The 24,252-nt window shown below is 41.6% G+C and overlaps 1 protein-coding gene across 2 annotated transcripts in view; it reads right to left on the reverse strand.

The window, feature by feature from the left end:
• slc35f3b (solute carrier family 35 member F3b) overlaps window positions 1-24,252 on the reverse strand; it is a 54,758-nt gene that overhangs the window by 16,871 nt on the left and 13,635 nt on the right. Inside the window, exon 1 of one of the 2 annotated variants that reach the window (XM_053875864.1) lies at window positions 14,218-14,425. The exons of the other annotated variant lie outside the window; for it this stretch is intronic. Within the exon in view, the coding sequence (XP_053731839.1) occupies window positions 14,218-14,293 (76 nt within the window). The 5' untranslated portion in view covers window positions 14,294-14,425. Of the gene's footprint in view, window positions 1-14,217; window positions 14,426-24,252 lie in introns of those variants that run through there. 2 annotated transcript variants of the gene reach the window in all.

Below are 24,252 nucleotides of genomic sequence, written 5' to 3' on the forward strand. Positions count from 1 at the left end.
GGACAGCGAAGAGGAAAGATGCTGATTTGTTCCAAGTTACTGAAGATTACCAGACTATTCATCGATAATTTCTGGAGTCTGGATTTGTGCTTAAATGATCAAAATCTTCTCAATCGTCAGTAATCTCTCTCACTGTGTTCAACGTGTTGTGAGAGCAGCGTGATTCAGTCAAGACGCTCCGCGTTACGCAGCTTGTTTCCGCTATTTCCTTGTCAAAAAAAAAACATGACAACACTCTTTCATGTTTAGTTTTGGCTGTGAAATACCACACTCTGTTACAGCCGTGGCGGAACTCCGTCTAGTTAATATCTGAGGTGACAATGACTCGTAATGCTAAGAATTGACATAGAAATAGGGTGGTCAAGCTGATGGTGGTAAATAGGTTGTCGCTCGGCTGATGACGACTTCCTTGAGACCTGCTTTGTCGTGGGTCACAAACCAGCTATTTGGCGCAGAGCACCGCCAGCTGAGGAGGAAAAAAAGGGACATCATCTAAGCGTGGAGGTTGCACAGCAGGGGGCGAACTGGACTCAGGCCACAGAACCTGCAGTGTGAAACCACCCTAAGATGCATGAGGATAAGTGAGTTGTGTGGTGATTACTGAAGAACACAACACCCTGTGTTGTGTAGCCCCATGGAGCTAATAGTGGAATGTCTCGGCTTTCAAATGCACATTGGAATCCCTCAACCAGAAGTTATGAGCTTTACTTTTTACTGAAAAACAAGAAACAGATTCCTGGAATGGAGCAATGGGCCAATGGAAGGAAGGGATAGCAAACAATAAAATATTATATTCTAGTTTATAGATCACAATATATTGTTTTCTATAAAAGTTCGGGTCATTGTCAAGGACAAGGTTACTCTTTCTGTAACGTCATGTTCATCCTGCATGTGTTGCACCATTTCTTTCTAGTTTCCGCACAAAAAGTGGCTTGATCTCCTACCGCACCCTGTCATTCTTCCGCTCCCTGGTTTTTGCTGGTATTACCGGACTTGTGGCTTGTGGCCAGAAGTGATGCAAGCAGATTATTTTACACCCCTGCCAACTTTTTCCTCTGATTTGTCTGCAGTGTCACTTTAGTTTCATTTTCCGGAGCACAAATTTCAAGAGAAGCATTTTTCTTTCAGTCCCATTGCTACATCAGAAAATCGCTTTCCCAGGATTCCTCCATCTCCATGCTTCCCTGCCTCCCCGGTCTGCCGTATTCCTGTCAGACTCCTCCTGCAGTCTCTGCAGTGCAGATCTCTCCTGCTGATAGCTGCAAATCCCAAATGTGCCAGCAGCGTCTTGCTTGACTGAACTCTACAAGGCCACTCCGAGCCGAGACGGCACCACTGACATGGCGCGTCCCGTCCTCCCCTCACCGACCTCCCATCTTTTATCCTCATATTTGATCTGATGTCATGTTTGTAACACCACACAGGTTGAGATTGGTCATCCAAGATGAAGAACAGGAAGCTGTTGGCATCACCTAATGGGAAGCAAAGTGCACTGCAGCGCTCCGCCTCAGCGAGCGTAAACAGATCAATCATCGATACACATTTGCGAGCAACTGTTTTTGTCTTATCATCCGGCTTAAGCTGTAAGACAATTCAAAACTGGCAGCACAGCAAGCACAGCGCCTGTTAGTCTCCACCAAGGTTTGTATACAAGGGAAATCGATTGTTGCACATACATAACACAAGGGAGCGCCGCTGAGAAAACATTCCGTGCATGAATTCCCATAACCTCCAAAGTGGAGAGGTCACTGGAGCCACCGTGTTTTCCTCTAATACTCTTGTATTGCACAAATCTGAAGGGGAGTCCCATGTTTGACTGGGTTGAAAATACTGCTACAAAGAAAATGCCTTTATATCTTTTACCCCAGTCTTGATCCATGATGAGATGACATCCAGTGGTGAGGAGTGAGGGCTGGTCAAACCGACTGGTTTACAGAAGCTTAAAAGGTCAATGCTGATTCTGATAAAGACTCATTGTCCACTCATCACGGACATGACGTACAGGGCGACCCAGCCGACAGTGGAGTTTTTATTCCCTTCTATAAGACATGAAATCCTGGGGATCATTCTGTACGCTCCTTTAAATCAGATCTCCTCTCCCAACTTCAGACAACTCTTCAAATATTATTGATAGCAATGAGCTCAATAGGCCTGCGGGTGGCAGCGGTGTGCAGGAAGTCGCTGAGCAAGAAAGGTAGCAAAAACTCCTTCAGAAGATTTGTGGATCCAGATCCTTGAAATCAATATTTCTCACATATTTCAATGAAACCTGCGCATTTGTTTTGTGAACACTTCAGAGCCACGGTGGGAAAAAAGGCTGCCTTGCTGCATTATTGGAAGACAACATATTTAAACAGCTCATCGACTTCCCCCCTAGAACGTGCGTGCGTGAGTGACGGATTAATGATGCTCACACTTTACTTTCGTCTCAGACACCAAAATTTATGATCCTAGTTTGCAAGTGATTGATTACTATCCTTCAGCTCGGATGGAAAATGAAGCGGAAGAGACTGGAGTGAATCAAGGGTGCGGTCCAGCGCTTGTGTCTTAGCTTTCGACGGTAATTCCTCGAGTAGAAAAGACAGACAGGAAGACAGACAGCCATCACTGTCATTGTTATCTCTCTACCTGACAGACATCAGAGTCTTACTCGTGTGAGACGCTCGGGTCTGGCTGGACTATCAATCCTTCTACTCTGTGTGTGAGTCCGTCCCACTCAATAACACCGCGTCCAGACAGAGGAAAATCACACCCTGCTGGTTTCACCAGCTGATATCTGGGACCACAAGGGCTCACAGCACACAGACCCAAGAGGGCAGACAAGGGCGGTACGCCTGTTACTGATCCCCTCCCCACCACCACACGCTGTAATTCCCCATATGGTTTCTCCTTCAACCTCAAAGGACGATGAAGTCACTTCCTCGCCGAGTGTTGAACTTGTTTGTCACTTCCACTGACCTGCCCAGGTGGTTCAACAGATGCCCATGATTTAAGGCAACAGGGCGACACTGGCTCAATGGTAAGTGACAAGGTGCAACTGTGTGCAAAACACCAAGGAAAACCCTTGCAGCAGAGAAAGGCTATTACTCATTCCTGCCAGTTGACGCAGTGTCGCCTTCACACTCTAAATTGGTCTTTTTATAAAAGTGATACAGTGGGATGGAGCTGCAGTTAAACACGCTGGCAGGTTTCCAAACACTCCATGTGGCCAATCAATATTTAAAAGATTGAAAACAGCGTCGCAGCGTGCGTGCAGGATGAGCGGACATGTCCTTTGTGCACCTTTGTGTTAAAGAAGGCCAGCGGCAAGGAAAAGTGGCCATCAAATATGATACAATATGTCCTAACTCAGCATATGAGACTTTTAAACAGAGCTGGTTCTACCATTGGCTTGATGCCACTTGAGCTTCTCACTGCATATACTCCCTTCCCGTCTCTGGGTCATTGGTGTCCCCAGAAAGTAGCGAGGAGGGCATGGCCATAGATGTGACAGTGGTCCTGTCTACAGCCAAAATTATTTCGTTCCAGTCTGGAGGGGAAAAGGGAGTTAAAACATGATCCATGGGACTGTGTTCTTCAAACGCCAGTGGAACATTTTCCCCAGAAGGACAAAGGTTCCACATCTCTCAAACTCTGTCAAAGCAGAGACAAACTCTTCAATCTCTGGTGTGAAAACACTTTTAAATCCTCGAATTCAATTGATGGATGACAAACTGAAGTCAGCTAGTCCCATAAACATTCCAGATTATGGAATGACATCAGTATATATTGACCGAGGTTGACAATGACCATGTCTATTTGCTGTAGTTCCTAAAGAAAAAGCGCCAAAGGGAAGATGCCCGACCCAGACTGGTGTTGTGGGTGTCCTTTGGTGAAGGGTAATGATGGGCCACTTAACACTGGAAGAGTATTTTACCACGCAAGGGCACTCATTATCACTTCATTTTCAAATGTAATTCTCAGTAGTTCCGGAACTAATGCCAAAGCTTTGTGCAAAGCTGTAATAAAATAAGGTCGGCCTTGCATGTAAAGACGACCCTCATTACTCGACTGATGGAGGAGATTAAATGTGAGTCAACCAACAGAGGGTTCAGGAGTGGAACTCTTACTTGAAATTTTATGACAACCTTCTTCTTTTGGGTTTAGCTGCGTGTTTAAAGCTACCAGCTGCACCCACCTGATCCTGAGGTAAGTCCTCATGATGCGCCCTCGTTCAATATGGCATCAGCCATACATCATTTCTCATCCACTCATTCCGGAACGTGCCAAAGAGGCGCTAACCAAACCTGATGATCGAACGGTTGGATGGGTGTAATGGCCATACTGGGGTCATTTTAAGGATTAATGTTGCGCAACTTCAGCAGAGTATGTGCCCTTCCCACCACGCAGGCAGCCCTCAGTGATCAGGACTACAACTGCAGCCAAGTCAACTGAACCAACCGAAAGTCTCTACACAGACTCCCAATGGATGCCCACTTCAGATCCACCGTTGCATGCCTTTTGGACCCATGTCCAGAAAACCTCCATCCACCTGCTCTGCTCATAATCCACCAGCGGAGGATCATTTCAAAAGAAACAATGGTAGAGTTTTATAGCAGAGATTCTTAACCATAGGGCTGGGGTACATGGTGGGGCCGCGAGCACCTCGTAGTGGGCCGCTAGAAGTTTTTTTGTTTCACACCTTCGGGCCGTGAGACACTCAGTTTTAATACATTAGCCACGTATGGTGGTTACCAACTATGGAGAAGTTCTTGAACAGTAAAAATAAAGAATAAGAAAAACAGCAAAAACTGTTCATGAAGCAGTTTTTATTTTATGGCGATACTTTCATTTACACTTCACTTCTTGTTTAGAGTTTAAAAATATATATATATATTATTTCTATTTCATGATATTTAAACATGGTTTTATTCTATTTATTTTATTTAGATTAGTATTCAGTTTTTCCAATTTTCTCGACAGTTTGTGTCAAGTGTCATTTTTTTTCTTTTTTTCTTTAGTAAATTTGATGAACACGACTGCACCTGCACCTGGTTCTGCTGCTGGTTGGACTTTTCGATGACAAATATCTTTGCGATGATCACATGGTTTCATGTCATTTCACAAGGTTTTTGTTCTATTCTTGTCAGTAGACTAAACATGGTTATTGATCACAAATGAAATCAAGAGTCATGAATCAGTTGTATTCCTTGAATGGGCCACGGGTCCATTTGTTCTGGGAAAAGTGGGCCCTGACATCAGAAAGGTTAAGAACCCCTGTTTTAGAGGAAGGGGGTGGAAGCAAGACTGTTACTGTATACAATAGAAATAGTGACTGCATGGTTCAAGACTGAAACAGGTCGCTGCCAAACAGACACGAGGTCTTGACGTCTACCTTCACACTCTTTGCCACAGTTGTTGCAATAACAGGTTTGTGGATTAGCATGAGTTTATTTTTGGTTTTCAGTTAAACACTTCCACTTCCTGCTTCCCGAAAAGAAAGCGTTCAGATCAACGTCGACATCTGAAGACGATTGCACGCAGCTACTACTTTGCAAGCTTTAGCTCCCTGAGGACACAGTTGCTGTTTTGGAGGCGCCTTCTTCATACAAAGCACACAAATGAGACGTGCACCTCAGTATCTCACTCTGACTGAACTCCTGCACTACAGTGTTTTACAATCTCTACTGAAAAACAAACAATAAATTCTTTTTATATTCAATTCCAAACAATGCCTTTCAAATTTTGTTAGCAGAGAGTCCGCTCTTAACATGATGAAAGCTCAGCTAGTGTGCATTCAACACACGAGGATGAGATTCACCCGCTTTTACGAGAATTTAACCCTTCATCCGCCATCATGAAAGTCAACATTGTTCAACAGCAGAAGGACATGAGGGGGAGCACAACCCAGACATGCAACTACTGGGTACATGACTTTCCTTTTTTTTTTTCAACATGGTATACAAGACGTGATGGTGGCATCCATGCATCCACCACCAACTACATACATCAGTGCTTTTCCTGAACAACCGCTCACCGCAAAGTCACCTTTCAAGCTGGGCCATTTGCGCTGCTTAAATAATTCATTGTACTGAAAGAAGATGACAGAAATCTTTAATTGACCTAAAGCATACGGTCCTCTCATATTCTCGCTCTTCTGAAGCAACTCTCACGGTTTCCCTTCTTACATCATATGTGTCCACGAGCGATCATCTAAAATTCTATGTTCTGCAAAGCCAACTGTTTGACTTGGCACCACGCGTGTCCCGGTACATACCAGACCATCAAATATTGACAAGCGCTCTTCCCAGTAAAGAACTGCAGAGACTAGTGAACTGCGCTTGAAACATTTACTCGCTTTTAATTCAAATGATGATGATGATGATGAGCTTCCTCATATCTGATGACGCAGCAGAGTTCGGTCCATCACTTTTCCTCACTCATGAACAAGTCACCCAAAATATTTTTAGGCTGGACAGAACATTTCGCTCTTTTCTGACGTATTTAAGATGCAGTTGCTTAGCAATTCTGAAACTCACATGAGGATAAGATTCAAGGACAGTTTTTCAACAGCTTTCAAAAGAAAAACATTTGGTAAAACTGAAGGTACATCAGGATCCGCCCCCGAACAGGAGCTTTTTCCCAGCATTAGGAGAGATTAGGAGAACGGTGGAGCACATCAGGTAGGGTTCTCCTCAATGCGGTAAAAGATTTGCATTAGCATTAATACCTGAAGGGATCTACAGGACTAAGGCAACCGATTTACATGTAAAGTTAATGTAGGGGCTTGCAAAAATGTCACGTTTGAAACATGTTTAGACCGACACTTGTACCAAGTGACACATTTCAGGCAACACTGAAGTGGAAAAATCCCAACTTCGCCATCACGAGTCCAGATATTATGGTGCTGTGGGGGACCAAAGTGGAAGAGAAGCTGACCTTAGTGGTTGTTGCTGTTACTCACATGTCACCGGGCTGATGGTGGCTCTGAAAGATGTGACGCTGTCCAAATGTTTTTTAGCTTAGAGCTGCAATTGTTGACTTTCCAGGGCTTTAGACAAGCCCCTAGAAGACTGACCTGATCCTATTTGAAACAGGAATTCAGAGAAGCAGGGAAGTTGCTTTGATCGCTGGAAGCCACTCGGGGCGACTAGAGTCAGATGGCCGTCCCTTTCGCAGTACAACATTAGACTTGCTCAGCTGTGACAAAGACAAGAAGACCAACCACTGTAAATACTTTGAGCACAAGTTCCATTGTTCTATTTCAGCAAACTAAAAGCAAACGTTTAGATTTTCGCTGCTGCGACTTCTTCGTGCCTCCTGTGCATGTAGGAGTTCTGAGCATTACTGCCGCCTCCTGCCGGATTGAGCTCAATAGCAGTGTAGCTTAACATAAAATCTAGTCCGAATGAAGTCATAAAGGCAGCCAGGGATGAAGGTTTTGTTTGAAGATGGGGAGAAAATAATCGGCCTGATGTTCCTGCTTGACACATTTCTAGTGACTGGAATTCCCTGAAGATATGATCAGTAGAAACACATGTCAAAATCAATGGCCGTCATCTTTGAACTGCCGGACGTGTCGCCACAAGAAAGCGGATTTGCGACGGTGAGAGGATATAAACAGACTCTAAAGAGAGGGGTGTGTTACCATCCTGAAGCAGCCGTGTCCTCACTTAAGATTTGATATCTAAATAATGTATGAGCTGGTGTGAGAGGCAGTTTTGTGATGTAACAACCAAGGCTGTGTTCAAAACCAAATCAGCTTAAATGGTTAATAAGAAGAGTTTTTGTTTGTCAATATACCACTCAATTACTGAAATTGCCTATAAAATTGAGTGGGCCCTGGTGGATACTTGACATTTTGACCTTGCGGAGAGTGATTATTTTTGACCGAAACCAAAGGTCTTGGCAGAGAAATCCATTTATTCATTTTTTTTTTCTACAAAATACAAAACCACTTTCAAATATTTTAGCATTTGACTCCTAATGTGTTCTGGTGACTTTCTGTTGCCTTTCTCATGTAACACCTGTCTCCCATCTGTAGGTAACAACTGGTGGGTGTGGCTCAAGGCACAGACAAAAATCAGCCCCGCACTGCACTTCAGCAGGGTTCAAGCTCCATCACCACCTTGCCACAATATTGCTTTGCCTCCCAGTGACAGTTTGTATTTCTGGTGTTTATCAACTCCGCCTCTGTCCTTTGTCTGACCTCCGGTTGGAGCTCTTACCTCTGACACCTCTACATGTGGCGACGCTTCTGTTTTTTTTCTATTGTCTTAGGAAAGCTTGATAAATTTTACTGCATATTTGAACCACTTTCCCCCAAGGATCACAGTTTTCGGAGTCCTGCCCTTCTTGCACTGTCACATTAGATTAGACTGTTTCAATTTCACCAGAATTACATGAAGAGTGAACATAGGGAAAAAATGATACAGGGAGTAACAACAACTTGCTTAAAATTTCCATTTTATTTTAAGTCACATAAATCAGACAAATAGAAAAAAATGATGTTTGAAAAAATATAACAAACATAATATCAAATGGAAAAAATAAAGAATATAAATGAGCTTTAGTGGGCAACACAGGAAATGTCAGGGGAACCTATTATTAGAATTGTTTTAGCCACATCATGAGCATTTTCTCAACCAAAACAATAAGAAGAACTACATGAAGTGGTAGTAGGAGAACAAGCTAGTTAGCATGGCCGCTAAAGCCAACAGAAACACATATGGGGAAAACCCAGCAAAAAACCACGAGCCAGATCACATTCAGATGCCGTACTCCTCAAGATACCACAGCATCCACCAACCAGCATGCCAGAGCGGGAAAACACATTAAACATAAGAACATCATGTCCTATTACACTTGGTGCCCACGAATCAGGGCTAACACGCATCAGCCTACACCGTCAAGAGGACTTCAAATCGTAGCTGGACTTCAAAAAAAGAGGAATACATCCTCTCTTGTTCGCGTGTAGCAGAAACTCAGCCGTCTTGGTTACATAAGAAGCGTTGATCCGTCGCTTCTCTTTTCTGCGCAACTGCAGACATAAGAATCTAAACACCTTAAATACCTCTTCTCATGTTTAAGAATTGACAATTCAGCCTCGACAACACATTATTCATCTCCTCCCTTTCTTCCAGAATCCCACTGCTTCTCACTTGAACATTAAATATTCCGAGTGCAGTCAACACTAATACGCTTAAAATCATTGTGGCAAACTTGAACTCATCACAGAGACTGAACACATGTGGGACAAATGCAGACAGCCGTGTCGGTGTATAAAGCAGAGCTATTATTCAATATTTACACAGTCGGCCTGCTTGTGAAAGCCATAAATAATGAAGCAGCTTCAGGTATTTTTCTTGTTTGGGACCAACCAGGAGTAAACTTAGTCAGCAGTGCAGTTTGGCACACTAAACAGGTCAGGCCTCTTTTGCCCCCTTCTGTCGCTCTAGTCGCCACGGTCAAATACAAAAGGTTACTTTGCCCCAAAAAGAAACTATGAATCAAACGTTGCACACCGTCAGCACCATTGTGGAGGTTAATGCAGCATTCAAGCTCTGACTGGAGCTCCTGTGTCAAACACTCAGATTTCCTCCTAAATTCCCCCAAAACAATTACAAATAAATGAATTGCTGTACAAGTTGAGTGCTTTAGTAAAAATGGCCACGTTCCAATCCAAGCTGGGTGGCTTTTTAAGCGATTAAAATGGGCCCATCATTTTTATTTAAGACCCTACTAAATGCAGCCAGTGCTGTTGCAAGTCTACAGCATAAATCATGAACAGTCTTTTCCTCCTACGAGTGTTTCGATCGAAGACGATAAATCAGCATTTTTTAAAAAAGGGTCATGACACTATGGTTTGTCAGGTCATTTTCATCATACAGTCAGAGAAGTGTTTCTGCTGGGTCCTTGGATACAAAGGCCCCTTACACTTTAAAGCTATAACGCTGTCATATAAAGTCAGGAGCAATGGTGCAATTAAGCTGAAAAAAAACCTAGAATGGTTTAAATGAGTTGAGAGGAAACGTGTGGTATTTGCAAAAAGCAATACACGTTACACCAGTAATTCACTTTGTATCGATTGCATTGGTTTCATTGGGTGTCCAACTACTCGCTCTATTGATTGCTACAAAAAAAGAAGTGAAAAATCTATTTAAATGGGACCATTTATTCCCCAGGTTAATACATGGAGGCAAAAAAGACACAGAGCAGATGGTCACATATAAACTTGGGTGGTGCACCGCCACGGCTCATAGAAGAACCACTCATCAGAAAAAACAATCTCTTTTTAAAGGTGGAATCTCATGTGAACAAGTGTTTTAAAACAAACAGATGACACATAAGACATCATGGAAGTGGACATTTTTCCAGGGTTAATCGTGGAAATATCCTCAAAGAAACTTCAAAATGACTGACGTCCGTTGCTCAGGGAACTCAAGTCACGCATTCCACCCAAACACACTATGAAGAGACGGACCAGGTGAGGAGGACTGCAGATTGGAGACAGATTTCCTTCTCATGATTTAAAACTAGTGTTTTTACAATCACCAATTCAATAAATGACATTCCCTTCTGTTTCTCCATGACTTGTTGACTGTTCCCTTCTGTTTTTTTTATTTCAGTTTTGACAAAATCCTGGCAGAAACCTTGTATTAATATTATTACTGTCCAAGATTTTTATTTCATTTTCGATGAGAACACAGAAACAATGGCTTTCTTCGAGCAGCTCCAAACGGTCGAGCGCTGGCGACTAGTCAGCGCCAAGATATCGAACAGTTAGCCAGACAATGTGGAATATCTCAACTTCGCAACTCATCCGTAGGCAACTAGTAGTTTCCTTCTGTTCATAAAACCCTTTAAAGAAGTACTGAACCTGAGGACAGAAAATTGTTTAATAGAAAGTCACTTATAATATGCATATATTCTCACAAACGTGTCTCCTTTAATTCAAATCAGTTAGGAACGCTGACTGCTCCCACTGTTATATTCACAAGGTGTCAGAACCTCCAAGCCTGAGAAGCCAAGCCTCAAGCTATGTTCTCTAGCAACCCTGAAACAATGTGGAACAAGCCAAAGCAAATGCGGCAGTCCTTCTAAAGACGTGTTATGCTGACAGGTATAAGGTACCTTAACACATTTGCTTCTTAACTTAAAAAGATTTGTGTAAAAAAAGCAACCGAAAAAACATTGATTGATGTTCTTCAGTAGCTCACCACATACCAGGCCAAGAACACTCAATCCCAGCGGATATTGGGCAAAAGCAGGGAATAGAAAACACGCCAGAGATTCATAGAAACGCTAAATCCCTCACATTTGTATGGGCGACTCACTAATGAGCCTAAGTACATATTTTGGATTGTTCTGAGAGACGATGTGAATTCACCACAGTCCCAAGAGGGATTTAAAGCCAGAAGCTTGTCTGAGAGACCAACTAAAAAGGATCATTTAAAAGCAAAACATTCCATTAAGAGACTCACTGCCACGGAGTGTTACTCTGAGTACACAACTGTGGGCTGTTAGTCATCGTGAAAGGAAAAGACTCTCCCTTAAATGCTAAGATTAGGATCACCTATACATCCATGCTGCTGGATCCTCATCTTCATACTGAGTTGTACTGTACATTCAGGACAACACAAGATAAGTACTTCAACCACAGAAAGGCCCACACATCCTGCTCCACTATACCCTCCTCCCGAACATGCCCCTTCATTCTACATTAAAATGTCGAATATATATATATTTTTTTTTTCTAACCCAAGCCGACAAATGGGTTCTGACTTCCGCTTGTGAGTAGAAACAGATTTGTTATAAATAAATGCTTCATTAATATTTAAAAAAAAGGATAGCGTTTTCTGCCAAGAGCTCAAAAGCACAATCGAATCGGAAGCTATTTTCTGCGCATTCATGCCATCCGCTGACCGAGTCACTCAGTCGAACACGGCGCGAAGTCATGTGTTAAAAAATGCATAGCATCACCAGAGAGTTACGCGGCAGAATGGATGCTGACACTTAGTGTTTTATGATTCACGGCTGGTGTTTGAGAAGGACCTAATAGGAACGACTCAGGATAGGCAGTTATAGTTCCACACAGAACCACATTTTTGCTTCAAAAACAATTGCTTTTGGATTTTTTAAATCATCAACAACAATAATCAAGTACGGCAGGAACATATAACCAAGTAGGCTTGGAGAAAAGGCCATGTTATGCCTTCAAATTCCCATTATATCTAAGTCAAATTTATTTCATCTTCAAGAGGTAACTGTAACCGTGCTACATACAGTACGTGTGTCAACCAGAAGGTCCGGGGGCTCATCATTTTCCATGGAATCCTGAAAGTTGCTTAGGAAAACATGCATCTCCCACAAAGCATGTTGATTTTGCGACCCAGAAATGAACTTTTAATCTCAGTTTTTCAGCTATTCAGAGAGTTTAACCTATTTATCTAAAATTTAGAGACAACCTCTTGGTGTCATTGAATGAACCGCAGACTTTCTCAGTGATGAGACGACCTTCATTTGACCTTCAGTTAGTAATTCGAAGAAAAAACATAGAAAGGTTCAAATGTATTAAATTGTCTTTTGTATAACACTTGAATTCAGGTACGAGTTAATACTTCCTCCGTGTGAGCTCCACACCTGCTGCTCAATGTGGCACACAGGAATAATTTAGCCGAATCCAAATTAGTCAAAACATACCTGGGAACTGATCCTCGCTGTGTGAGAGGTCGGGGGATGAGCAACTGTAATATACATGCTCCAACACTTTGCCCAGTGGATTAAACCTTGCAGTGGGTGGTCGTAAAGTTTTGGTATTTTCCACTGACTTGGCTCGCAGGTTTATTAAGTTGCTGGGAATCTGCCCCACCCCGACACTCTCACAGGAAAAGGGATTTTAAAAAGTAAAATTAAGACGCACAATTCAAAGGTCAGAAATAAAACAAATATTCTCTTGAATACTAGTCGCTACTACTGTATATACAGCTGGGAATACTTGTTGCGACGGTGGGAATTGAGTTATTTATTATGCATTATATTCATTTTCCTCCGTGAATTTATTTTTAAAGGAGCAAGCAGATCTACTGTCAGTGTTGACTGTCAAGAAATCAACAAACAACATTGATGCCAGTCTCCACATGCATCTGTAGCACTGAGGTTCGGTGTTCTGACACAGCACTTAAATCAGATGGATGCATGAGATGGAGTACCATCTTGTGGTGGGCAGGAATGCTGCCATGACTGCAGAAATAAAATTCCTTTTTCAATTAACCAGGTTACAACTACGTAATACCTCACAAAATACCTAAAATATATAACCACAGAATTCAAGTGAATCAGATCCATATTCTACCCTCATAAAGCACACATTAAAAAGAAGAAAAAATGCCACTTATCTGACGACTGGGTGGCAAAAAGCTGAAGTATAATGTAAGTATAATGAGGTGCTCCCAGGTCACCTTAGATGTATGACCTCTGTGGTGCTTAGAACAACCTCCTCAAGAGGTGTTGAGGGGAGCCACCTCCGAAGACTTGTAGGAGGGCCAGCAGCTCTACTTTGAGCCTCTGATAGATGACCAAAGACTGAGGCCACCGAATACAGTACAAACTTTGAATAAAAATAAAATAAAATAAACTCTATTAACCCAATACAATATATGTTCTGAATAAAAAAATAGAATTATCCAGAACCAAAAAATACATGCCTTTATTTTACCATTCAAGTCCCTCAACCACTGCAGTATACAAAACAAAACAAAAAAGCCAAATAAATGTTCCCTCCCTAAGAGCTTCAAATATCAAAGCATTGAACTGATATCTCCAATGTTATTTCATATCTATGATTACAGTGGGTAGACGTGTCTCTTGTTAAACTGACGGTGAGATGTAGAGCGGTGCGCTGGGTGGTTGGAGGGGAAATCCCTGCTGCAATAACAACTTCAAGATCCAGGCAGAGCAGCAGTAAATTTAGCTCAAACCTCATCGCAGCAGTGTCGGTAAAAACCATCCACAAATCGAAGTTATTTCATGATCGCAGTGGGAAACGTGCGGCACAATTGTGACGAAAGAGTTCTTGTTATTGCAGCAGGGTTATTACATAAGAGACGGAAAACGCAGGATATTGTGACTAAATCATAGATGGTCATGAATATGGATGATCCACCTGCCTGTTCTAAAGTTGGCAGGCTTCAACGAGAGGGCGCGCTGCGGCGCTGGATCAATAGTTGGTCCTCCTACCTTCCACTTTGGTGAGGGTGAGCACCGGACTGTTGCAGGCGGACAGCGGGGCGACCCTGGCCGAGTGCTTCTTCATGACGATGAGCTCGGGTGGGCTGAGCTCCGAGCCGCTGCGACTACATCCCTGAAGCCTGTTTGGTGCAGACCCCTGTCCTCCTAGTTGGGACCCCTGGACGTTCCGGGAGTCCTGCTCTCCATCCGGCTCCGGTCCGACTACTGCTCTGTCTCCCTCTTCTCCCCCCCACCCCGCCCTCTCCTGGTCTCTCCTCACGCACAGTTGGACTATTTGCTGCAATTCGCCAACGTCACACAAAGCGAGCCCCCCACACCCACAGTCCCGAGAGTTCTCCCTCAGACCCCCGTGGGTGGCTGGGTGGCGTGTCGTCTGCAGTCAGCTGTGGAATGTGACAACAGCATCTTTATTTGCCACGTTAAAATGAATCATCCCAAACCAGTCTTTCAATGTTTTCATCATTCATCATATCACGCTTCCACATAGACGCAATTGTATTTACATTTATATGTAGAGTGCGAATGAAAATATGTATTTATTAGACTTGTTAGTTTTATTTTCGATTTCAAAACTTGTCTTTTATTTATTCTCATTTTATTTTTCAACAATATAATTAAGAATTATTATGTTAATGGACATTAATTCACAAAAACAAGTCAGTTAAAAACGAGTAAATGTAGACTGAAATACATTTAAAATGTGTTGTTTATTTACTTATTCATGTATTAATTTATTTCATATTGTTTGTTGATATCATTATACTATACATAAAGCACTAGAAAAAAATTAAGAGACCACTGCAAAAATTTCTATAAACAGGTAGGTATTTAAGTAAAATGAACATTTTTTTTTTTTGTTTGTTTCATTTTACAATGAAACAAAAATGGTGAGGATGAAGGACCACCAAATCAAGACCTTGTCATGGTAAGACCAAGCTCCGGACCTGAAACCTCTGGAAACATGAGTTTTGTGACGTTTTAAAGTTAATATGACCATGTTTTCTTTGCATTATTAGATGTCTGAAAACATTGCACCTTTTTTGTTATTCTGTCCATTTGTCATTTTTTGCAAATTAATACTCTAAATGTCAATATTTCTATTTGGAATTTGGAAGAAATCTTGTCAGTAGATTCTAAAATGAAACAAAATGTCACCGACAGATAGTAAAATCTGTGGTCTCGTAATTTTTTTTTCCAATATTTCATAATATACATAGTCTTCTTTTATTGTTTGTTCAATTTACTTATTAACAAAACTACCACTTTAATGAAGAAGCCAATTCAGTTCAAACAAATGTGAGCCACCTTTAGTTTTATTTTTGATGTGATTGGATGCACTGTTATTACATCACGCACATAGCAGGGCGTCCAGTCATAGAGGTAGAGAAATGGGTGTTAGAAAGCACTGCAATTGCATATATAATGGCCAAGTAAATATGTTGCATTATTGACTTTTGGTTTGAGATTTTCCTTTGTGGAGGAGTTCAAGGATCTGGGGGTCTTGCTTAAGAGTGAGGGGAGGACAAAGGGTGAGATCAAAAGAGACAAAAGATACAGTCTTCTGCAGTAAAAAAGAAGCTGAGCCGAGAGACAAAGGTCAGGAGCGCTGGGCTTTAAAAAATGTAAAAAAAAAAGAAGTAAAGTATGACTTTCCACACTCATCATGTCTCTGTCTGACTCATGGTCTACATATAAAAATGGTTTTCCCTTATAACTGAGTCTGTCTTGTTAAAACTTCAGCGCCACTGACTGACATCACGTCCATTCCTTCAGTCTTTGTTTGACTTTGACAAAGTCATTCCAGTTCACACTGCACTGAGAAAAGCTTTGAGGTGGTAAAATGCTTGCTGCGGACTCTGATGCCCAGCGTCCGGGGATTCACTGTATATGTTGAGCCTGGCAGCAGGAAGTGGAGCCTGAAACCTATGAACTGAGGGCTTCTTCCAGAAGATGCAGCTGGTCAACGAACGCTGCCCTTCATATGAGTTCTGTCTGGTCCTTTCACGTCTCACTGCGTGGGAAGCCATAATGCATGTGGGGCGTAGATCTCATATGTGTCGGGCGCATAGATTGAGCTGCCAGGTATTGATCGAAGAATGCCTCCGCCGTCCCTCTGACCTCGCCTTTAATGTCTTTAACCGAGCCGGCACTAGCTTTGCATGTGGAAGCGAACGGCATTGAATAATTCACTGCTTAGACTCACACTCCAGCTAGAATACCCTGCCTAACTAGGACAGGGAAACACTCCCTCTGGTGTCCCTCTGCTCCCCGAGACTGAATATGGATCTGAGCAGGACGGAGAAAATGGCTGTCGGGCCAGAAATCACTGTACTAACAGCTACACGCTGTGTTTTGAGGGATAAACACCGTAAATATGTCTGCTGGAAATGATCCCCCATGTTTTGTGCGTCCCACGTGGGCTCTGCAGCAACAGCCAGCATTATTTAGGAACCCTACAGTCTGGATTTACTGGCTTAGTATGTTCAGAACATGAGCATCCAGCTGGGTTAATTGAGAGAAACAGAAAAGCTGGAGGAAATAGGTGGAGCGGGTGAGATGATTAAAAGATCGGAGTCAGTGAGTCATAGACTTTTATCCAGGAATGCAGGGGAGGATCAATCCCCTCCATGCACACACACTGTATATGAATAGAGATTAGCGTCTTAGAGCATCGGTGAAGTACAAAAACATACACTCCTTCGGGGTTCCAGCTTGAGCGTGGGCTCCTTTCCTACCAAAAGACTGATGGGAGAAGACGATTATAGGGTCTTTGTATTTGTGTTCAGCGCGAGTGTGCTGAGATTTTTATTATTATTATTTTAAACACGTCCCTGAATCTGGGTCCCAGCAAAAAACACACCGACTGAACAGGTGCACTTAAGAAGCAGAGAGTACAGGAAACAAAAGTGGGGTCAAGCGATCAGAATGATGGAGGAGGTGAAGAATGAAGCGAGGCAGAGTGAGACTGAACGGTAAGTGGTACTTCACTCTAAATGGGATGTAAGCGGCAAAAGCGACTGATTTACATGAAAAGACAACGCAAACTGTTGCACCGCGATATGGAAGCAGGTGCAACATGTTTGGGGCGACTGGTTCACAACTTTTCAGGCAACATTTGCGTTGAATAATCCGGTCTAAAATTGCACGGTTTTAACCAGTCAGAGCAAAGATTTTATGGTGCGTTCCAGTGGTGCTCAGCCATGGGACATTCCCTGCTGACTTCATGTATGATTTCCCAGTTGGAAGGTGAGATAATTCTCACCACCCCGAGTATGCAATCCAAGATGGCTTCCCCAATTTTTTTTTTTTTTTTGAATCAATGAAATACGTCAATAGAAACAAACACATTCCACACATTCATGTTCCCTCTTCACTGTAAAAAAGTCTTTTCAACATTGACTGAACTAAAAAATTTAAATTCCAACCTTTTAACAGTAAAATACATGTCGGACATGTAATACATTACATAGCAAGGCCCTGTGTTCCCTTGTGGTTAGCAGTGTGGTCACAGGAGAGGAGCTCCATGGTGAGTATTTTGGATTATAATATTCTCAGGAAATTCACGATGCCGAAAAGTATCATAATTTTAATACTGCTCTTGTTTTACAGGAGGTTGATCCTGAAGTTCGGCCTTCCAAATGGAGTCGCTGCAGGCATCCTCTTTGTCCTAGAGGACTGTATTGCACCTACTGCATCAGCAAAGGTACAGAACATATCTATGATTTTGGAGGAGACCATTGTCCTGGAGGATGTGCCAGATCTTCCATTAGCACTTGGATACCTTTTTGGATTGCTGTATGCTCTCAATATCTCATATGCAAAAGCCCTCAAGTACGCTTTAGAGACATTTCAATATGTCTTCATGGAAAATCCTCATGATAGTACACAGCATGTGCGGTTGCTGCGGAGGAAACTTCTTCTTTAAAGCAATGGAGTTGGCAAATTGAATCTGTTCTTCTTAACCTTTCGTCTCACCATTGTCATAATTTTCTTTTCTTTTTTCTTTTTTTAAATCTTTATTCTACCATGTAAATGATGCCTATATGCCTGTGCTGGTTAACAACTTAGCGCATGTGTCATGTTGGGACATTATTTTCTTTCTTTTTTTTTTTTAATTTAAATATTCATCGTTGTATATTATTAAGCACGTGCTTCTCTTGACAGTTTTTTTGCACAGCAAAATAAAAGTGTGGAAATGCAGATTTGGAAATTTGTATTTATTAGAATCCAGGTAACTAAAATGCATAATGCAAAATATATTAACAGTTAATTTTGCTCATTAAATGAATCATGCTATTGAGCAAATAAATATAGTGTATAGATTATATACTGTATTATATATAGTATATTGGCAAAATGAAGAGTTAATAGCAATTCACAGAACAGCAGAAATGCAATTGGTACAGCAATGCACTTGAACTTGAAAAGGTCAAAAATGTTACTGCAAAGGGTTGCCTTGAAAATTTAAGTCTCAATGTATCATTTTTTTTACATTGTCGTATCATCATGACATATGCATAGTGGGACAATTCCCAACAAGAAAAAGTGAAATTGAAGAGAAGCTGACAGCATTTACAGCTTGTCAAGTGCCTCTGAAGGATCTGTTGGAGTCGGAAAATCTTCATTTGCTGGATAAACATCCACAGGAGACGACAGTCCACTATTCTGCATCTCTGCCCCGCCATGTTGAGTTTCCACATCCTGCAGACCTGCCTCCCCAGCAGGTTGCAAGTGTATAGTATAAGTACTTTAAGAGTGAAATTCAGGTTTTATAGGTCAGGTGGGCGCCATGTTTCATCTTCAGGGGCCAACCTTGAAGCAGCGACCGTGGTTTCCTCACATTTATTCATGGTTCTGACTTAGACGTACAATGAAAAGAAACACAGCTATTTTTCTTTTTTTACTCAAAGGTACCCTGTTTGGTGATCAGAAAATACGAGGTGTTTTTCCAGAATAGTTTGTGACGAAGCCATATGACCGACGAAGATGGAGATGGATATACCAGGGAAGGGGAGAAGAGGAGGACAACCACTGAGGTTTGTGGATGTGACACTTCTGAAGACAGAAGTGATGATGGAGGGCTTGCTGCGGCAACCCCTGATAGGAAATGGTCATCACTCACGTCAGTAGCCACTAAACAAACACATTTTGTCACCAAATGTGTCTATAGAAATTGAACGCTCGCTCCAGTCTGAGGCGAAGAGCCGTCCAAAAACAGCGATTCGTGATTTAAGTCAAATCAATCCCTTGTCCAACACCAGTAACAACTGCTTAAATGAAAGTCTTACACTGCTGGAATGGATCCTGAGCTCTGGAGACACTTGCACTTACAGCAGATTGTGCATTAGTCTTTAAACCCTGCGAAAACATCGGATATGAATCCTTTATTTCTGTAACTGTCCCAGAGATCTAGCCAGTGGGAATCTCAGCATCTTCACGTTTGATGAATATAAATGAGAACAGATGAGGCCCATTTTTTTTAGTAGCAAAGATTTTACAGCACCATTTGACAGAACACCCTGCAGGGCCGAAGGCTACGTGTGGAAATCTGCATGTGTTATCAGCCTTTAAAATGCAGCCGAATGAGAAATAAAACCCCCACTACAGCTGATGAACTGGTTTTCATTTTGGCATCATATGAGACACCTACTCAGTTAGCCACTTTATTTTAAGCTTCTTCCTCTTGTCTACATTTATTTTCATGATACAATTGTAATATTTATTGTGTTTTTATGTGTTAATTCTTCAACCAAGAGTCAGAATTGTCTCTTAAAAATCAAGTTCTACCCAGCAGAGGCTCAGAGAGCCAAAGTTCCCAACTGCCTTGAGAAACAGCAGCCTTCATTAAATCTATAAATATTTATGTCGCTGTTTAATTTCTTCTAGTCTTTCTCATTAAAGTTCATTTAGTGTGTGTTTGTGCAATAAGGATGCTTATGTGTAAACTGCTTTAGGATCCATTTATTTTAATACACCAATGAATATTTATTTACAGTGAATATTGTCTTTGCTTCTGTCTGAGTTTTATTTTTTGAAATGCAACGCTTATAAACAAGAATGTCATTTTTAAGTTTGGAATATTGAACCGCATAAGGAAGACAGGAAGCAAAGCCTGAGCGTGTTGTTTATAGTTGCGTGGTGAAGGTCAAATCACATTCTGAGTCGAACAACTAATCTGATGACACAAGCATCTGGGACGACTTTAATACAGAGAACAAAAGCCATGAATCAGCGTCGTCTCTGAACAACCTGCTTGATAATAGGTGATACCTAGCAGTGGCTAAGATAACTTTGTTATAGACCGGGAAATACACAATTCAGTTTGATGCAGTGGAGTAGAATCAAAGTCTGGTTCAGGGTGGGAGGTCAACCTCTCTTGTCTTATTGGTTTGTCAGTGCTGCCTTAGACTTGCACCAAATAGTGAAGAAGAAATATTCATTGATCTATAATATTCTTCAACAACAACCTTTTTTTTTTTTTACGGACGTTAGCTAAACAAGCATGAAATAAAACATCACCAGCGTAACAACATAGACACACACATTTACAAAGTAGAAATGGGGTGCAAATATGAGGACTGGATGAATACCGAGGTTATTCCAGTCGGATCCAAGTTCGATCTGTGAGTGGGTTGATCTTCCCTAGTAGCGCGACAGGAGCGGCGCTGTTATCGCAAGGGTTTGGAGAGCTAAGCAGAGACGACATCTGGACTCGCTTTTTCCTTGACAACAAAGATCACATGACCATCGCTATATCCTGGACAGCAAAAGTCTCTGGGAAAAACCTTATCAATTTATCGTGCTAAAGTGAGTCAGTGTTTTACCAGGTTAACCTTCATGGTATTTACAGACTGTTAGCGATGGGTCTGCTAACCAGGAACATGTGCGATAAGTCTCATAAGAATAGGTTAAAAAAAGAATAAACGATAACCCGATCCCTCCTTATTGATCTTTACAGATGCGTCTACGACAGGAGTGGGCAATCCGCTCCTCAAAGGATTGGTGGTGCAGGTTTTTGTCCCAACCGATCGAACACACACTGTTTCACCAGTGCGGTTTCAGCTGAAGCAAACTGCTTATAACTTACAGTGGTATCTCGGTTCTCGACCACAATCCGTTCCAGACGGCCGTTCGAGAAGCGATTTGTTCGAAATCTGAATCGATTTTTCCCATCACAATGAATGGAAAAAGAAATAATGCGTTCCAAGCCTTAAAATAGGCTTTTGTAGGAGTGAATGTAGAGTGTGTGCTGCAGGTGCGCTGTTCCTCTATGTGTGTGGCCGCTGCATGTGGGAGGGGTTGCCGAGTGAGTGACGTCTCTCCAGAAGTGAAGAGGTGCCCGGTGTGTGTCCAGCTCTGAATGTGCGCTTCTGTGCAGTTTGGCTGTGACAAAGTCATAAACCAAGTAACGCTCTGTCCCAGACTCGCCTCATCCCTGTCCCAGCTCCAGCCCACAACAGGACATCAAACCCTGGAGTGAGCGCTCCAGCCTCGGAGGTGTGGAGAGCGAGCACCTCCCCTGTGACACTCTAATACGGTCCAGTGTGGAGACAGGAAAGGTTTTACACCCCAATATGAAGAAAAAACAGTCAGTAAACGGGACACGTCTGCATACAGAGGCTGCGTTACACACAATAACAGAGCATGTCGTGGGTCAGCTGATCGGTCCGCGCATGTTTTTTCCGGCTTTTTTCGTGGGTGTTCGAGTTCTGGATTTTTGTTCGAAATCCGAAGCAAAAAAATCTCAAAATCTTTGTTGGAAAAAAACGGGCCATTCGAAAACCGAGGTACTACATTACTTCCTACTCTTGCTGTCCAGCAGGGGGCGATCTGAAAAGCCTCATGTTTATTTACTAGAGATTCATCTTATGTTTGATGTGATAATTATGTTTGTGTTCCCTTGTGTTGACGTCTTCTCTTTTAATTATTAACCAAAGAATATTTTAATCAGTGTGATATGAAAACCAGCCCAAGCATATTTTCATTTTCATTCCATGACTGCCTTGATGTTTGTTTACCTTTATTTTCAGCGCTGAGTAAGCAGTGGTTATGCGGATTTTTCCATTAGATAATAGAAACTAACTCACAGACAATAAAAGAGAGTGACATATTACAGTCAGTCCTCAGCACATATCAGACGAATGACTGGAAACTTCAGGGATACATTGTTGACTAGTCCAAATTGACTCGATTTAAAGCTACTTCAGGTGGTCATAATGTTTTGGCTGAATGGCGTATGAAGTGTTGACAGTCCAGGGAGGAAACTTTACCTTGTTTATCTAGTCTGGTATCAATGTGAAGGCCTGCAGACAGACAGACAGTCTGAGCTGCTTCTTGAATCAGAGAGGAAAATGTGAGTCACCAGATTTATATTCTCCTCTTCCTCTGTCCTAAAAGCCTGTCCGGGTTTCCTCCGAGGAGGAGGAGGGCAGGGGGGAGGCAGGGATAAAAAAAGATGTCAGACAGACTGCTGCTTTACAGATAAGTGATATGGGACTCTTCCTCCTAATTTCAAGTGCAGCCAATAAAGTCCAGGAGCCTCCATTAGGCGGCGCCAGCTTGTAAATCCCAGTCGCAGCGCTTGGAATCACATTCTGACCTGGTGCTAATCCTTGATAAAAGACTGTTTTTGTATTTACATGCCGCGTGAGAAATCGGTGGCAGGTCTCTCAGGTCCAATTCGCTCGCAGTTCCAAACAATAGCGAAACAATGTGGCGCTTATCTGTGGCAACACAAACGCAGTCGCACAAACAAGACAGGAGAATTTATGGAACTGTAATTGCTTTGGACCTGAATCCGAAAGCCATTCTGCCTCAGTATCAGGATTCAGCCGCACATTGGCGGGATAAACAGGCGCAGTACGAGTTGTCTCAGAAAATAAAATGCAATGGTGACATCCACCGGTATTCTTCGGTATTTCTTCTTTACGACTTCATCCGAAAAAAATTACAAAACAAAAAAGAAATACGATATAAATAAAGTAAAATTTATTGTTTATTTATAAAGGTATACATATTTATAAACAGTATATTTATACATTTATATCTTTATAAATAAATTATATAAATAAACTAATATTCAATCAAATAAAAATAAAAATACAACAAATGTATATATATATAATCATATAAATATAATAATAAAGTTTTATAAGTTCAGTGTAAAAGACCAGTGAAATGACAACATGGCTGTAAAAAATAAATAAATAAATAAACATCCATGTCATTATATGATACAACACTGAAGAAATACAACAATCTCCTTGAAAACAGATGTTAAGTGAGTAAATGGCGGGAAAACAATACAACGATTTAAAGTATTGAAATGGCATCAAACTATTAACACAGAATTACTTTCAAACCACAATTTCTCAGAACCAAAAAGCAAGGTACAGTTTCTACAGATATGTGATATGTGATACAGATATCATGCATGATGTAATATCACAGCTAAAAATAACACCTAAATGGTGAGCAAAGTGCACCGCGTGCTGTTTTGCGCCTGAGAAAATTCCACTTGCTGAAATGGCTGCAATTATCGCCACACAATTTTACAGGCTTTTATCTGCCGTTGGTTTTCATCACGGGTCATGATCATGACCAACCTTGAGCCTCTCTCTTTGAAACCCACTGTGATCATTTGCATAGGATCATTTCTAAGGTGGTTTCTCATCTCATCTACAGTCTCTAAACCATGCAGTGGTCTGTTCAAGACACACAGTTATGGGAGTATATCAGTGCCATGGGGATATTAAATGGTTGGATTTATCATTTCAAATTTTCATTTCTTTACCTTTTTTTTTTTAATAATTGCATTGAGTAGTCTGTGTATTGGACGGCTGAATCTGTTTTTATTGAATACATTAATTCAGTAATTTCTATAATGACAGGTTGATTTTTTTAAATAATTGAATAATTTCCAAAATGATTTTTTTTTTTTTACATATTTAGTTTCACATTCAAATTCCAATGATTCAAAGATGAATATTTTAAAGTTAAACCAAGTTTCATAGCTCAGAACTC

This window comes from Synchiropus splendidus, chromosome 9 (genome assembly GCF_027744825.2).
Source record: "Synchiropus splendidus isolate RoL2022-P1 chromosome 9, RoL_Sspl_1.0, whole genome shotgun sequence".
Classification (NCBI taxonomy): domain Eukaryota; kingdom Metazoa; phylum Chordata; class Actinopteri; order Syngnathiformes; family Callionymidae; genus Synchiropus; species Synchiropus splendidus.